The 16,431-nt window shown below is 47.3% G+C and overlaps 1 protein-coding gene across 2 annotated transcripts in view; it reads left to right on the forward strand.

Annotated features, from left to right (window-relative positions):
- Positions 1 to 16,431, forward strand: part of PPM1D (protein phosphatase, Mg2+/Mn2+ dependent 1D) — a 34,107-nt gene that overhangs the window by 11,123 nt on the left and 6,553 nt on the right. For both annotated transcript variants that reach the window (XM_083479955.1, XM_083479954.1), the window contains exons 3-5: positions 5,110 to 5,234; positions 14,266 to 14,456; positions 15,923 to 16,165. In XM_083479955.1, coding sequence (XP_083336081.1) covers positions 5,110 to 5,234; positions 14,266 to 14,456; positions 15,923 to 16,165 — 559 coding nt within the window. The remainder of the gene's footprint in view (positions 1 to 5,109; positions 5,235 to 14,265; positions 14,457 to 15,922; positions 16,166 to 16,431) is intronic.

A 16,431-nucleotide genomic window follows, 5' to 3' on the forward strand; every position in this document is an offset into this window, starting at 1 on the left:
TAGCAAACGTTGGTCAGGCCTGACATTAACTTTCCTCCCTGACATGTTGGTTTTTCTGTGTGTGGTGATTTATTATTTGTACGGGGGAGCATTTAATCATGTCAGCGCTCCTGCATTCTGAAGCAGTGCAGCACAGGCAAAGAATGTACCATTCTTGACCTCAGTACTCCATACTACAAGATAGGTCAGTATTAATATTATTTTTATTATTATCCATATCATAGATATGGCAGTGGGGACTTGATCTGAGATAAGAGCTGGTGGCCAAAGGCCTTTTATTGAAAGTTTTGCTTAGGTGAGATTTGAAATTGGATTTCTTTTTAACGTGTAGCTCAGTGCTCCTAAGAATGCAAGAACAGCCTGCTGGATCAGGCCAGTGAGCCATCCAGTCCAGCATCTTGTTCTCATAGGGGCTACCCAAATGCCTTTAGGGGAAACCCACAACCAGGACCCGAGTGCAAGACCCTCTTCCCTCCTGTGCTTTCCAGCAAATGATATTCAGAAGCGTTCTTGCCTCTGGCTGTGGAGACAGAGCATAGCCATGTAACCATCAATAGCCCTCTCCTCCATGAATTTGATCAGTCCTCTTTTAAAGCCATCCAGGTTGGTCGCCATTGCTGTCTCCTGTGGCAGCGAGTTCCGCAGTTTAACTACGTGCTGCACGAAGAAGCGCTTTCTTTCCCCTGTCAAACCAAGGATTGTTAGTCACGAGGGATGTATTCTACAGAGCCAAACGCAGCATTGCCTCTGAAAACATTTGGCTGGGCCACAACAGCTAGAGAGGACTGTTGGCTTCTTATGGGCTTCCCAAGATGCATCTGTTTGTCTCCAGTGGGCCACGGGACGCTGGAGGACTAGACTGACCTCTTTTCCGATCCACCAGGGCTCTTCTTCCCATCCTGTGGTCATGCTGCTGTGTGACCCAAAAGCCCGGAATGTCCTGTGTGCGCTCTCCACCCACAATCTTTCAGTCCGCAATTGTTGTTGCTGGTGCTGCATGATGCGCTTAATGATTTTTCCAGCCATCGTAGGATTTGGGAAGGGGGGGGGATCTTGAGAGCAGGCGAGTGTGTGTGTGGCAGGGGGTCTGTCAGCTGCCGTGCCGCTGTTGCAAAACAAAACCTCTGGGGCTTGGAAGTTGGCAGCGCTTCATAGGAGCGTTGCCCTGAGCGCTGCAGCATATGGATGGCACCGTTCCCTCTCCGCCCTCCTCTCTCTTTTCAAGTCTCTCTGAAACAGAGATAACCCGAAGGTTTTTTCTCGCTGACATCACCAGCAACGCATCTCTGTGGGGCTCGTTAAACTCCAGTTATTTGAGCGCAGAGCAGGTGGAGAGGCACATCGGGTTTTTTCGCTAGGGGATGGCACATGTTGCAGGATGAGAATCCCCTCCTGTTTCAGGCTTGCTCTGTTGTTGTTGTTGTTGTTGTTTTGTTTTATATGCCACCTATCTGACTGGGTTGCCCAAGCCACTCTGGGCAGCTCCCAACAAAAAAAATATATTAAAAACACAAACACTAAAACCTTCCCTGAACAGCGCGGCCTTCAGGTGTCTTTTAAAAATCACATACAGTGGTGCCTCGCAAGACGAAAAGAATCCGTTCTGTGAGTCTCTTCGTCTAGCGGTTTTTTCGTCTTGCGAAGCAAGCCCATTGACGGATTAGCGGATTAGCGCTATTAGCGGCTTTTAGCAGCTTATCGGCTTAGCGGATAAGCGGCTTAGCGGCTTAGAAAAAGGAGGGGAAAGGGGGAAAAAACCGCAGGAACTCGCAAGACATTTTCGTCTTGCGAAGCAAGCCCATAGGAGATTCGTTTTGCGAAGCACCTCCAAAACGGAAAACTCTTTCGTCTAGCGAGTTTTCCGTCTTGCGAGGCATTCGTCTTGCGGGGCACCACTGTAGCTCTTTATCTGTTTGACATCTGCTGGGAGGGCGTTCCACAGGGCAGGTGCCACTACCGAGAAGGCCCTCTGCCTAGTTCCCTGCAATGTCACTTCTCAAAATGAGGGAGCCACCAGAAGGCCCTTGGAGGTGGACCTCAGTGTCTGGGGCTAGAGACGCTCCTTCAGGTAGACAGGGCCAAGGCTGTTTAGGGCTTTAAAGGTCAACACCAACACTTTGAATGGAGCTCGGAAACGTACTGGGAGCCAATGGAGTTATTTTAGGATCGGTGTTATATGGTCCCGGCAGCTGCTCCCAGTCACCAGTCTAGCTCCACGGGGGATAGTTATTGCTCTAAGGTCTTGACCTCTGTTACAAAGGGGGGAAATGCATTAGACACAACAGAGCAGCCAACTTAACCACAACACTCCTCCTTTACAACATCTGTGCTACTGATTCTCAGACTTTGGGATTGTATACAACAAAAAGTTAAATCAAGTTGTGTCGTACTAGATCCAAAAATTTTAAGCAATTTGACCTAAAGTCACTTATGGGGCACTTGTTAGTTTCATAGTAGCTTCCCTGGTTTCTCTTCTCCCTCCCATGTAAAAGAAGTGTCCCTGTTCAGAATTCAAGTTAGCCAGCCATGTTTCCCTCTAGCATGCTTGAAGCTGTAACAAGCTCAACTGAGGCTTCCCCTGTGTTGGCTTTTCATTGTTCTTTTTTGACTTGCACTAGGCATTTTGTGCGCTGGAGAGCATTGGCCATACTTAAGCTTGGTGTGTTTTTTTTACTTTTGGGTTCTTGGGGGAAGAATTGCCCCCTTTTAGATTTGTTTTGTACGCTTCCTGGAAACCTTGGGGTTATCTGAGCACACTGATAACATCCCTCTTTTGGTTGGCCATGTTTTGGCTACAGCCCTGTCTGCCCTCATCTAACTGCGTTCTCATTTAGGAGGAGTGATGTTGGAAGTACAAAACCAGAGGTCATTCCACAGGTGGCTTTGCAGTTAATTCTGTCCTCGGTGTTAGTCAGCTACCCAAGAGGGGGTGTCGCTTAGCAACCGGTCAGAGCGACCTGATACTTACTGAGGTAGCAGGTGGTCTGATCTGATCAGATGTGGAGTTCTTGCAGGAGTTTTTCCTCTATATGTTTGGTTTGAATGTCTCCCTGCTAAATACAAGGCCCGAAAGAAGACAGCCAAAACCTCTCTGTTCCTTTCTCCTTAAATTATACACTGTTTTTTGGTTTGCGTTCCTCAGTAAAGTGCCATCAATATTCCTTTTCTCTCTGGACTCTGTCTGCTTTATTTAACTCAGTTTGCTAACACATTTTGGGGGTGGCATTCCATATTATCTGTGACGTTATGGGTGGCCCCCATACTGCTGCTTGTAGTTTCGTTGATCCGCATCTCAGCAGTTCTGTGTCCCCATTGGGCATACAGCTCCTTTCTGCTACTCTGAAGGATTAATAGCTAACTGACACCTGCTTCTTGGCATCTGTGGTTTGCTTTTTGGCTCCCAAACTGGTCCTGCTAGTTAAGCGCTGGAGAGCAGGTGCTAAAAATTTCAAGGTGCAGCTCTTGTCCCTGACGAACCCTTTGCCAGAGGGTTGGTGACGTCTGCTTCTCCCTTCCTTTCTTCTTACTGTTGCTGGGGAAAATCCTGAGATACTTGGGTAGTTTTACATATTTTAGGTTTTTTTTTTTTTTTTAGAAAAAGGCTAATGCGAACAAACTTTACTCCTGCTTTTGGTGAAAGGCCAAGGCAAGTGTCTAAATAAATGCCTTTATTATACAGCTTTTGGAGACTGCTGAAAACGCACCTCTGTACCCAGGTTTCTGGCACTTGAGGGGCATGTTTTTGGGTCCCATCTTATTTTTATGGTTGCAAGCTTTCTTAAAAATTGTTTTTAAAATGGTTTTTGATACTGTAACCCATCCTGGAACCTCAGGTTGAAGGGCAGGCGGTAAATAATAATAATTAATAATAATTAATAAAAAAAATAAAAAAATAGATTTCGAACATCTGCAATTTGGTCGTGGCAGGTGGTGGCATCTCTGGGCAACAGACCTGTCTGGTGCTGCCTTTGTGTGTCTTATTTCCCCTACCCCAGAGGTAGGGAAAGAAACACATTGGAAGGAGCAGCACGAGGACCACCCCTAGGCTGCCAGTGAAGTGCTTTCATTGTCTGTTTCAAGGGATCCGGAAGCTTTTATAGGGAGTCTGGCCTTGCCACGTGATCAGCTGCAGCCTATCGGTGTTAAGAGGTTTACTCATTGGCCTGATTGGCTTCTTTGTTGTTCCCTCTTTTTCATTTGGCCGTACAGCCCCTCAGCTTCTAGGCTTCAGATAGATCTGAGTCCAGGTTTTGCAGTTGAGAACACTATTTTGTCATTTCTTGAAATTGGACGCATTAGGGGGTTCAGAATGAGTCTTCCGTTTTTCCTCTGCTGCTGTTGGTTTTCCAGTGGCAAGGAGTTCTCTCTACAGCTTTTGTCTTCCACTTTATTTATTTATTTATTTATTTATTCATTCATTCATTTGTTTCTCAGCTCAGAACATACTGGGTTGTATCCAATGACAGTCTTATTCAAGGTAGACCCACTGAAATTGAAGAGTAAAACTTAGCTTACATCTGCACCAGACATTTAAAGCAGTATTATAACTCCTTGAGCAGTCATGCTTCCCCCAAAGAACCTTGGGAACTATAGTCTGTTGAGGATGCTGAGAATTCTTCAGAAAACCCTATCCCCCTCCCAGAGCTACAGTTTCCAGAGTTCCCTGGGAAGAGGAATTGATCGATAAATGAGAATTTTAGCTCTGTGAGGGGAATTAAGTTCTCCTAATAATGGACAGTATTGAACCAGATGGGCCAATAGTCTCACTCAATACAAGGTAGCTTGCCATATACGCTTTTAAGGGTGAAATGTCCTAAGTAGGGAGAAAACCCCCAAAGCAGCTCCACGAAGTCTTTGTTGCAAAATGCCGAGTGACAGTTAGAGGAAAAATTGTGAGTAAGGGATGGAATAGGGTGCTTAGCTGGCTAGACCCCTGAGCAGCACAGCTCTGCACTGCAACATTTTATTGCAGCTCCTACTTATAAAAACAACGATATCATTCACACTTTGACAGTTTTACAGCTTCGTAACTGACTTGCCTTCTCTTTCTTCTTCTCTGTTCCCTCCTTCTGGATTCCTCTCCCTGCCACCCCACCCTGACTCTTTTAGCGTGATCAATAAATCCGGCGTGAATCGGGTCGTGTGGAAGAGGCCTCGCCTGACCCACAATGGCCCTGTGCGGCGAAGCACAGTGATTGACCAGATTCCGTTCCTGGCGGTGGCTCGGGCTCTAGGTAAGCAAGCAATTGGCCAGGCCAAGGAAATGATGGGGGCGGAGGAGATCTAACTTGACTGCCAATGCTATGGATATCCTTTGGGGCAATGGGGTGCAGCTTGCGGCTTCCAGTCCAATGCAGGCACTTTTTCCCCGTAGGAGGGAAAGGAAACTATTCACTTAACATGCAGTGGAGGAATAAAATTGGCCTCCCAGATTTCCAGGACTGGAAACCACAGTTTCATTTCAGGTTCATTTATATCGCACCTACCTTCCAAGGAGTTCAAGATGGCATATATCGTTCTCTCCATTTTATCCTCTCAGCAACCCTTCAAGGTAGGTTAGGCTGAGGGTGAGCGATTGGCCCAAGGTCACCGGTGAGCTTCACTTCTGAGTGGAGATTTGAACTCTAGTCTCCCAGGCCCTCGTCTTAACGCTACAATCATTACACCACAGTGGCTTTCATGGTTGTAAGTGGATTTTGTATCCTGGTTCCGGGAGGGCCAGCATTCACCGTAACTTTGTTAGTGCAGGCCTCATGAGAGACGGTGGATTGTGCTAGTCTGTGAATGGATTGCCTTCGTATATTTTTGCCTCTGGTGAGGGTGCTCCTATGGCACAGAGGCACTTTCTTCGCTGCCTTGTGTATCTCGGTGGCTTCCAGACTTCTCTCGGGATGCAAAAATCGCTCCTTTTCAATGGCTTCTTTCGGGTAAGAGCAAGTGCAAAAATAACTGCATTTCATTTAGTAATGCAAAGGTATAGTGCTCTGTGAGCCGCCATTTTAGTATTAATAATGGGCACTGTTAGCACTGCTGAAATATAAATCAAATGTGAAATCAGGTCCCATGTTGTGGGTCAGAGGTGGGTCTTGGGTCTGGACCAGCTGAAAATCACCACTTTAGACGCTCTAAGCACTGAAAATATTGTCCCCCGATATGTAATACAACATAAAAACCATACTAAACCGTAAAATAAAATAAAAAATTATTAGAAAACCCCCATAGATTGATTGTAATACATAACAGGATCTGATTTCCTCGCATTATTTTGAACTATGTTAGTATCCCTGGTTTTATGTGGGGTTAAGAGAACAAAAAAAGTAGGGCAAGTGCGTGTAGAGGAATGTAATGAAGTCATATCAAAGTCCTTATGGACTACTTGGATGCTTTAAAAAAAAAAATCTCAAATGCCAAATCGTTTTATTTTTAAAAATCTCATTTTTCTTTTGGGTGCCCCTGCCTTTCTGGTGCCCTACGCATGTGCTTAATCTGCCTCTTGGGTAATCTAGCACAGCCGCTTGTGGGGAGGGGCTCCAGCTGCTCATTCCCTGCCCCCCTTGCAGCCAAGCTTGTCGGCTCAGGTGGCAAACAGGCTCTCGCAGCTTTGGGAAAATGCTGCATGCTCCATTTGAGGGTGGAAAGCTGCCCTGTGTGTGTCTCTATCCACTATCCTCAAAACTGTTAGGTTGTCAATAATGCTCCAGGCGCTTGGCTGGCGCCCAGTGCTGGCTGCCCTCGTAGATGCACCTACCTCAGTAGCTCCTGGAGCAAGGAAGCGTGCTCTGACCTCAAATAACTCCTCTGATCCAGACACGGTCTCACTTTTCCAATAGTTGGCTCGTTCTGCCAAGTTCCTCCTCCAATCACTTTGACTGCTGTGAAGGCACACGATAGGATTTACAGTATTTCAAAGTTAAGGCTTGTGCCCCAGGGAGGTTGCTCCGGTGCTGCTAATGTCGCACTTTGGCTTCACCCCCGGAGGCACACTCTATTGCCTCTCGAGACAGACGGATGCCGACAACAGCCAACAAAACAAAAAAAGCTCGCGAAAAACCAAAAGCAATTTGTTGCACGGATCGTGGTATTTACTATTCCAGTACACCAAGGAAAACACACCCTTTCCCATATAAACTCGTTAGGTTTGTTTACTTGTATCCTTCTGTAATAAGATTCCCCACACCCCCAGCCCTGCCAGGAGATGACAGGGATTCACCCTGGGACCTTCTGCATGCAAAGCAGGTGCTCCACCCACTGAGCCACACAGCCCTTCCCCCTTCCCGCTCCATCTCCATTTCTGTACACCACAGAGACATGCCTTGGCAACCCAGTAGTAAATGTTCACAGGGGCGCTTCCAGTTACACCATTGGGGATGTTGTTTTGATTCTATATACCAGCCTCACAAAGTGGTTGCTAGCCTGTTTTGTCCACACAGCAACCCTGTGAGGTAGATTAGGCTGAGCGGATGAAGGACTCCCAGTGAGCTTCAGGGTTGAGTGGGGATTTGAAGCCGACTGTGCCCACTTCTAATATGGTACTGCACCTGCTATCCTACATATACTATTACAAAAGGGGTGGGGAAACTCAGGCCTAGGGGCCGGATATGGCCCTTCAGGTGCCTCTGTCTGGCCCTCAGGACTTTCCCCAGGCTGCATTCCCTCCCCAGCCCGTCCCTGCACCCTCCTTGGGTGCTTTTCCTGGCAGAAATGTGTCTTTGGCGTGCATTAATGCTTCTCATTTCCTTGATGGAGAGATTGGTGGTGGCGGCGGGTGACTTTTGCATGGCAAGCGATGGAAACCTCTGAGGTTTGCATAACTGGAATGTATCTTGCTGTGGTAAGAGCCATATCTTTATCACGAAATTGAGAGTCAGTTTGTGGGAAGAGATTTCAAAGAAATGGAATAAATTAAATAAATATCTGTTGCTGCAGACTCTTTTTTTTTGCCTCTCGCCCAGACCAGCAATAGTATGCGGCCCCTGCAATGTATCCCCACAAGAGAATGTGGCCCTCGGCCTGGACGCTGGATTGCCATGCTCTCCTTGGGCTGCTGCTGTTGTGCAAATGCGAGGCCTAGTCGGTGCTGTGAATTTTCAAAGTGGAGGAGGAGAAGCCTCGGGATACGCTTGATTTCCCATCCCTGCCGCCCTCCGCCCTTCCCTCACAATAGGTTTTGTAGATTATCTTCCTCCTGGGGTTCTCAGAGTAATATGGCAGGCTTGTGTTCATGCCCACAAGAGATCATTTTAATGGAGGACTGTGAGTGTCTGTGTGCGTGGAGAAGCTTGAAAGGCGAGGCGAGGCCTCGACTCTGCATGGCCTAGGAACTTCAGAAGTGCGCTTAGCAAATTTAAAAAAAAAAAGCCCCTCCCCCTTTTTGTGTGCCAGTTGTAAGGAAATGAAAGCCAGATGGACCTTAGCAGATGGTTAATGTTTTAATTACACACTTCGTCGAGTTAAGTTAACCCCTTCTATCCCCTCTGCTTTGCTGTCACAGTTGGGGGATACACCACACCAGCCCTGTGGATTCTGGTTGCAGCTTTTGGTTCCCAGTCTCTCTCTGGGAATTTCACTGATATCTTTGCTTCTTGAGAAACCAGCCTTTACTGTGTGTGTCTTCGCCCCGTCGGGGAACGTGACAGAGGTGTTTAAGATTACGAATTGGGTGGATAAAGTCCCTAAGGAGGAGAGGTTTGTGTCATGGGGCCATCCAGTGAAGGCTGGGCGACTCAGGCAGCCAAGTCCTTCTTCACATAGTTACACTATGGAACTCACTTCCACAAGAGGCAGTGGCAGCTCCCGGCTTGGATGACTCTAAAAAGGAATTGGGCAAATACACAGAGAATAAGGCTTTCAGCTACAATGGCTGTGTTCTACTGTCGGACGCAGTGTCCTTCTGAATAGCAGTTTTGAATACCAATACCAGCTTCTGGGAATAGCAAGTGGGATGCTGTTGTGCTCAGTCCTCCTTGCAGCCTTCCCTTTGGGGCATCTGTTTGGCACTGAGAGAGCAGGATGTAGATTTCGATGGGCCTTTGGCCTGACCCATCTGGGATCCATCTTAGATTTAGCGAGACCTTGGCCACAGCCGCCTGCCTGGCATCCACCTTAGCGAGACCCTACTACAACCAGGCTTCATGAGCAAAGGGGATTTTCTGTCTTCCCCTCTATCCATCTTGATCGCCCTCCCCACCTCCCACTACCCCTGGCGCAAACCTGCAATTTCTTTCCCTCTCACTGGAAGCAAATGTGCTGCAAAGTGTACACAATAACGTAATCGAAAACAGGATGAGTGGCGGCTGTTTCCCCGTGCGGGGATTTGGGCCTGCACTGCTGAATTTACATTGCTGGCTCTCGGGCACATGTGGATCTGTTTACCTTGCCGGAAATATTTCTCTTCTCTTCTCTCTCTCCCTGCACACCCCCCCCCCCGCTGTTCCAGCCTCTGCACCCCCAAGCAGGGGCCTCTTGGGTTGGGTGTGTGTAACTTCTGCACCTGAATAGATTTCTTCCTCTCTTTCCTGGCCTTTTACAACAAGAAAGAAGAGCCGCCCAGCCTGCTGGATCTGCTTCTCCTGAGCTGCGGCATTCAGCACTGGCTTCCCATCGCTTAGGGACATTGGAAGCTGCCCTATGTTGAGTCACTTAGTTCAGGGTTGTCTACAGTGACTGATGCTGCCCCTCCAAGGGTTTCAGGCAGGGTGCGTTCCCAGCCTTACCTGGGAGTGCTGGAGATTGAATCTGAGAGCCCCTGTCTGCAAATATATATTTGCCAAAATACATTCTTCTCCAAAGAATAAAGATTCCAATGGCTCATGGCTCTGAATTAAGGTCTGATTGCAAACATCCTCTGAACCTCTGGAAACCCTTGGAAAACTAAGCAGCACTCCTGGGATTGTATTTGCAAAGGCTCAGGAGATTGCTAGACACCATTTTTGCACTTTTGGGGGGCTGTTATTGCCGCTTTAAGTGCCACTTCCGGGTTTGCAGCAATGCGTGTATGCATGTGGTTGTGCTTGACTCGAACGTGCATCAGTGGAAAGTTGCCTGCACTATGAAAAGCCTTTAAAAGGCTGCCGCAGTGGTAGAGTATCTGTCATATGCACAGAAAGTCCCAGGTTCGATCCCCCGCATCTCCAGGTAGAGCTGGGAGGTAACCCAGGAGAGCTGCTGCCAGTCAGTGCAGACAGTACTGAGCTAGATGGACCAATGGTCTAACACAGTATAAGGCAGCTTTCAGGGTCTATTTAAATCAGTTCTTCATTGAGTCATGAGGACTGGGATCTTGTTTCATTTTTTGAAGAAGTGCTGTAGCTCAGCAGTAGCTCAGCATTCCATTTATGTATTAAGGTGTTAGAATAGAGAGAACTTCCTCCCCGCCCCGCCCCCCAGTCTTTTTGCCTTAGTGAGACTCAAGCGTTTCCAAACCTCCCACTGAAGGCAATTAATCCGACAGTCTCTTGGCTGCCTCCCAGCCATTTTTCCAGATGAGCTCCTTTGCCAGTAAATGGCAGGTGGAGGCTTAATTGCAGGTGGATATGCTTATGAGTCTTCCAGTCGTTCCCCAAAAAACCACTCTTCGACTGGATTGTGTAAACCTGTTATATATTGCTGCCTCTAAAGTCGGGTGGCAGAGTGCCAACGGCTGTGCAGCGCTGCTGAAAAAATCAAGAGGGAAGTTCTAAGCATGCTTGAAGGAAATCTTGCATTTTGCAGATGCGCAGAAAAAATAAATAATAATTAAAACTGAGAGGGCAACTTCCACCTCCCCTCCCCCACAAAACAGCCCAATGAGGACTGAGCATGCTCAATAGCCACTGAATGACGAGTAACCAATTTAGCATGTCAGGACTAGCTGCTTCGTTGGCACTACCTCTCTGCGTGGAAAAATTGGTGTAAAGGTTTAGCCCTGCCCAGACTTGCAACGTGGGGCGTCCTTAGAGGATGCCCCCCCATATCTCTGCACAGTCTTGGAGACTACAACCTTGGAGACCAGGGTTTAAATCCCTGCTTGGCCACGAAGCTCACTGGGTGGCTTTGGGCCTGTCACTGCCTCTCATCTTTGCCTTCCTCACAGGGTTGTTGTGGGGATTAGATGAGTGGGGAGAACCATTTATGCTACCTTGAGCTCCTTGGAGAAAAGGGAAGGGTGGGGGACATAAATGCAATAAATAAGAGGCAGAAAGCCATACTGGAGCTTAGGTGCTGCTGGCAAAGTGTCTGCCTAGGTCCACGTGTGAATACTCAGGAGGAGCAGGAGCCACACAGAAGCCCAAGCCGGATCAGGGCCTCACTGAGAGCCAGGAGCAGGTGGGGGGAATCAGTAGCCCTTTGGATGTTGTCAGGCTTGGGTTCTGCTTGTGGACTCCTGGTAGACTTCTAGCTGGCCATGCATTTAAAGCATTATGATACCACTTGAAACAGGCATGGCTTCCCCCAAAGGATTCTGGGAACTGTTATTTATTAGGGGTGCTGGGAGTTCATGGGAGGCACGCTGTTCTCCTCTCAGAATTCTCTGATTCTCAGAATGGTTTCTGTCAATCTCTTTTCACAGGGAACTCTGGGAATTGTTGCTTTGTGAGGCAAACAGGGGTCTCCTAACAACTCAGCACCAGTTCCCACAATCCTTTGGGGGGAAGCCATGCCTGTTCCAAGTGGTATCATAATGCTTTAAATGTATGATGTGACTATGGCCTTCGTCTGATCCAGCAGGGCTTTTTCTTCTATTTTTATAAAGAATTGGCAAACCAGTAGAAGAAAATAAGGCTGTCTGTGGCTATGAGGCACGATGGCTATCCTCTACCTGTGCTGTCAGTTGCTGGGAATCCCAAGTGGGAAAAGTGCTGTTTGTAGACCTCCCATTCAGGCATCTGGGAGGCCACTGTGAGGACACGATGCTGGACTAGATGGGCCATTGGCCTGATCCAGCAGTCTCTTTTTATATTCTCAGGCCGTAACAGGGCCTGATTCCATGCAGTTCATCTTCATCCCCCACCCCCATTTTAATATAAGCTGATTCAACCTCCTTGTGCTAACTGGTGGGCGGAGGAGACAGCCTCCCCTACGATCAGGGATGCTGTGTGTGTGTGTGTTTTCCCCTAATTAGCCTTGTTAATGGGAGAACAAGTTCTTCCCTTTCCCTCTTATCTCTGCTTTAGCAGAGGCAGAAATTAGCTCTCGAATGAGGACCAGCTCAGGTTGTGCTTGGCTGTAGTAAATAGGAGTAATTGATTCGAATGGCTCCTTGTCGAGCGTCTGAAAACGCTGTCAGCTGGATGGCGCGCGGCGCTAATGGCGAAATGAACATTGTACTTCAGTAAACAAAAGAGCTTGGGTTCCTTATTTCCTAAAGCGGCTTGCCGCTTTCTGAAGTGCCTGCGTGGGCGGGAAAAGAAGCCTTGCGAGGAGCGGAGCTCACAAAAAAATGGCTGCCTTTACTGGGGCCTCAGCACTTTAGGGGTTTTGAGCTTTCTGATGACAAAAAACACACCCTAAAAAATACAAAATGCTGTTATTCAGTTGCTAGGGGTTGTAGCTGTGCTATCCAGAGCAGATCCTTTGAGATTAAAGGACTGACAAACTCAGGTCCATGAAGTCCAGTGGGTCTGCTCTTGAGTAGAACTGTTTTTGGCTTACGGCCCTAGGTCCTTTTCTTGTCAAGTGGTAACAGTTTGTTTTTCAGGCGTACCTGTACTGTAACACACCGAAAGATGTTACAGCCCTCATTAAGGGGGCTGTGTAACATGAGGACAAATCGAGTCAGAAAATCTTTCCCTTCAGGCTGCTTATGCGAAGGGATGATTGCCTGTTTAAGAGCCACTGTACTGCAGTGGCTAGAGTGTCACGCTGGGACCTGGGAGACCTGTGTTCGAATCACCACTCTGCTATGAAGCTCACTGGGTAAACTTGGGCCCATCACCGCCTCTCAGTAGAACCCACCTCACAGGCAGTAGGAGAAGCCAATATAAGTTGCAATTCCAGCTGAATTTGGGGAAACCGCTTGAGCGATTTCAATTGCTTTTGTGTTGCTCATTGCAAACAGCTGAAATGATAACAAACCTGATTTGCAATGGGGGTTTGAATAATTTCGATTGCAACTGTATATATTGACTTGGGGTGTTTTTTATACAGGATGCAAGCCGTGTAAAAATATATTCAGTACAAAACAAACTGAAAGTAACAGTCTGTAACAACCAGGCATGACGTGGCAGCTACTGTAAAGAGTCTCATAAACTTACAGAGCATTAAATCTCTCCTTTTCCCTTTCTCCTATCACAGAACACCTCCATTCCAAAATAGGGCAATAAGTCAGTCAACCTTTGTTACAACAATCCCAGATAAAACCACTAAATTGCAACCAAACAAATGCAGTTTTACAGTTATGGGCCAAGCAAAGGACTGATCGAAATTAACAGCAAAGGGCTAGGATGTGTATAGAGCACTGAAATCCAGTAGGATCTCAATCCCAGATGAGATAGGTTAAACCGAGAGGTGAGTTCCATTTTCAGAAGAAGTAATGGTGAATGTCAAGTTCCATAGCTGAAAACCAGCACTGTGTGTCCAGTTGTGCTGTCTTATATTTGACTACATAATAAAATCAAGCCGTTCCCCAATGAAGTCATTGCTTTTTTGTTTGTACCCTCAACACTCTTAACTCTTGGGTTACATTGGAAATTGCCTTACATAAGTCAGACCACTGGTCCATCTAGCTCAGTTTTGTCTACACTGACTGGCAGTGTCTCTCTAGGGTTTCAGGCAGGGTTTCTTGCTTGGCTGCCTGACCTAGTGCTTGCTGCCTCTGCCAAGAGCTGTAACCATTTGCTTCTGACTGGTAACAGGATCTTGTTCAAACTGGTGCTGATGGATGCATAACCTTAATATAACCTTAAAACCCGAAATTGTAACTAAGGGGATGGTCTATGGATATATTCTGCATTGCCATACCTTGAGATGCTGTGGATTGAACCAGGGATATGGATCTACAGCTCTCCCCTAGTATAGTCCCCCTGGCTAGTAGCTAATGAGAGCCTAATCCTCCATAGTCCAATAGTAGCTTGCTGTGACAGCCCTGCAGGGAGAAAGCTAGTCTGAACTCTTTTCTAAAATCCTGGCAGTTTTGTTTTCTAAGCACAGGGAGTTTGATTTTCAGATTCCATCCTGAACTGTTGCATTTGATAGCAGAGGCTCTCTACCCCACCCACCCCAGTTAAATGAATTAAAACGTATAAAACTCTTTTTTGTGTTTTATCTCTTGTACCCTTCCCAATCCAGGTGATCTGTGGAGCTACGACTTCTACAGCGGCGAGTTTGTTGTATCTCCCGAACCGGACACAAGTGTGCACACATTAGATCCTCAGAAGCACAAATATATCATCCTGGGTAGTGATGGGCTGTGGAACATGATCCCACCGCAGGAAGCCATTTCTATGTGCCAGGACCATGAAGAGAAAAAGTATTTTACGGTAAGCATGAGCTTAATAATAATAATAATAATAATAATAATAATAATAATAATTTATTATTTATACCCCGCCTATCTGGCTGGGCCTCCCCAGCCACTCTGGGCGGCTTCCATAAAAACCAAAAATACAATAAAATATCACACGTTAAAAACTTCCCTGAACAGGGCTGCCTTAAGATGTCTCCTGAATGTCAGGTAGTTGTTTATCGCTTTGACATCTGCTGGAAGGGCGTTCCACAGGGCGGGCGCCACTACCGAGAAGGCCCTCTGCCTGGTTCCCTGTAGCTTTGCTTCTCGCAATGAGGGAACCGCCAGAAGGCCCTCGGCGCTGGACCTCAGCGTTCGGGCAGAATGATGGGGGTGGAGACGCTCCTTCAGGTATACTGGACCGAGGCCGTTTAGGGCTTTAAAGGTCAGCACCAACACTTTGAATTGTGCTCGGAAACGTACTGGGAGCCAATGCAGGTCTTTCAAGACCGGTGTTATATGGTCTCGGCGGCCGCTCCCAGTCACCAGTCTAGCTGCCGCATTCTGGATTAGTTGTAGTTTCCGAGTCACCTTCAAAGGTAGCCCCACGTAGAGTGCATTGCAGTAGTCCAAGCGGGAGATAACCAGAGCATGCACCACTCTGGCGAGGCAGTCCGCAGGCAGATAGGGTCTCAGCCTACGTACCAGATGGAGCTGGTAAACAGCTGCCCTGGACACAGATTTGACCTGTGCCTCCATGGACAGCTGTGAGTCCAATCTGAAACCATACCAATAGCCACCAATTTCCCCACCTCCAGCCAAAACCATGATAGAAAAATAAATGTGGAGTACCTGTGGCTGGGTAGTGAATTGAGAATATTCTCTCTCAGTCTCTCATGAACAGGTTTCTTTAACTTATCACTGTGAGGGGAAAAGAGGACAGGAACCCTCTAGGATTGGGTGGGAAACCTGTGTAGCAAAGTCTTTTCTCTCTAGTTATTTTTTTGTATATTTTGAGCCATATGTGTTTTGCGTAAGCTACCTTGAGTCCCGGTCTGGTGGAAAAGGTGGGATATAAATAAATATAATATCAGATCTCAGGAAGCCATTGTGCAGAATTTGATCACAGCATCTATCTAAAGGGTGTTTGAAGGCATAGCTGGGAAATACAGCTCCAAATACAGTGGTACCTCAGGTTAAGTACTTAATTCATTCCGGAGGTCCGTACTTAACCTGAAAGTGTTCTTAACCTGAAGCACCACTTTAGCTAATGGGGCCTCCTGCTGCTGCCGCGCCGCCGGAGCCTGATTTCTGTTCTCATCCTGAAGCAAAGTTCTTAACCTGAAGCACTATTTCTGGGTTAGCAGAGTCTGTAACCTGAAGCGTATGTAACCTGAAGCGTATGTAACCTGAGGTACCACTGTACATGTCGTAGTTATGGGATGGTGACTTTCCTTTTCTCTCCTTCCGCATCTCCTTGCCTACCTTTGGAACCGAAAGGGAGGGCGCCAGCAGTCTTTGGCCAAAATGCTGGTGAACCGCGCACTGGGACGTTGGAGGCAGCGCATGCTGCGGGCGGACAACACCAGTGCCATCGTCATCAGCCTCTCTTCGGTGCGCAGCGACCAGAGCAGTTTGGAAGGGGAGGAGGAGCTCTATTTCAACCTGGCTGAAGGCCCGTCCTACAGCAGCCCTGAGATGTGGGCAATGACTCCTTCACGCTGCTCCACTCCTCCAGTCAAGGTAAGAAAAGAGGGGTGGAATCCCGAGTCATGATGTCGAGAGGTCATGGCAGGGGACTCACCCATACAGCTGCAAATAAAACGTTTTAAGTGCAATATACAATGTGGCACTAGATGGCGATGGCGAGCCTTATGGAAAATTCAGTGTATTTTTAAAAACACTTTTTTAAAAAAAACATTTTCGGAACTGTTTTTATACGTGTGTAGATTCCACCAGGGTAGAACTTATCACCTGTGGCGCCAGGCAAAAACTTTCCTCTCTAACCA

The sequence above is a fragment of the Podarcis liolepis genome (genome assembly GCF_965112155.1).
Source record: "Podarcis liolepis genome assembly, chromosome: 16".
In the NCBI taxonomy this organism is placed as follows: Eukaryota; Metazoa; Chordata; class Lepidosauria; order Squamata; family Lacertidae; genus Podarcis; species Podarcis liolepis.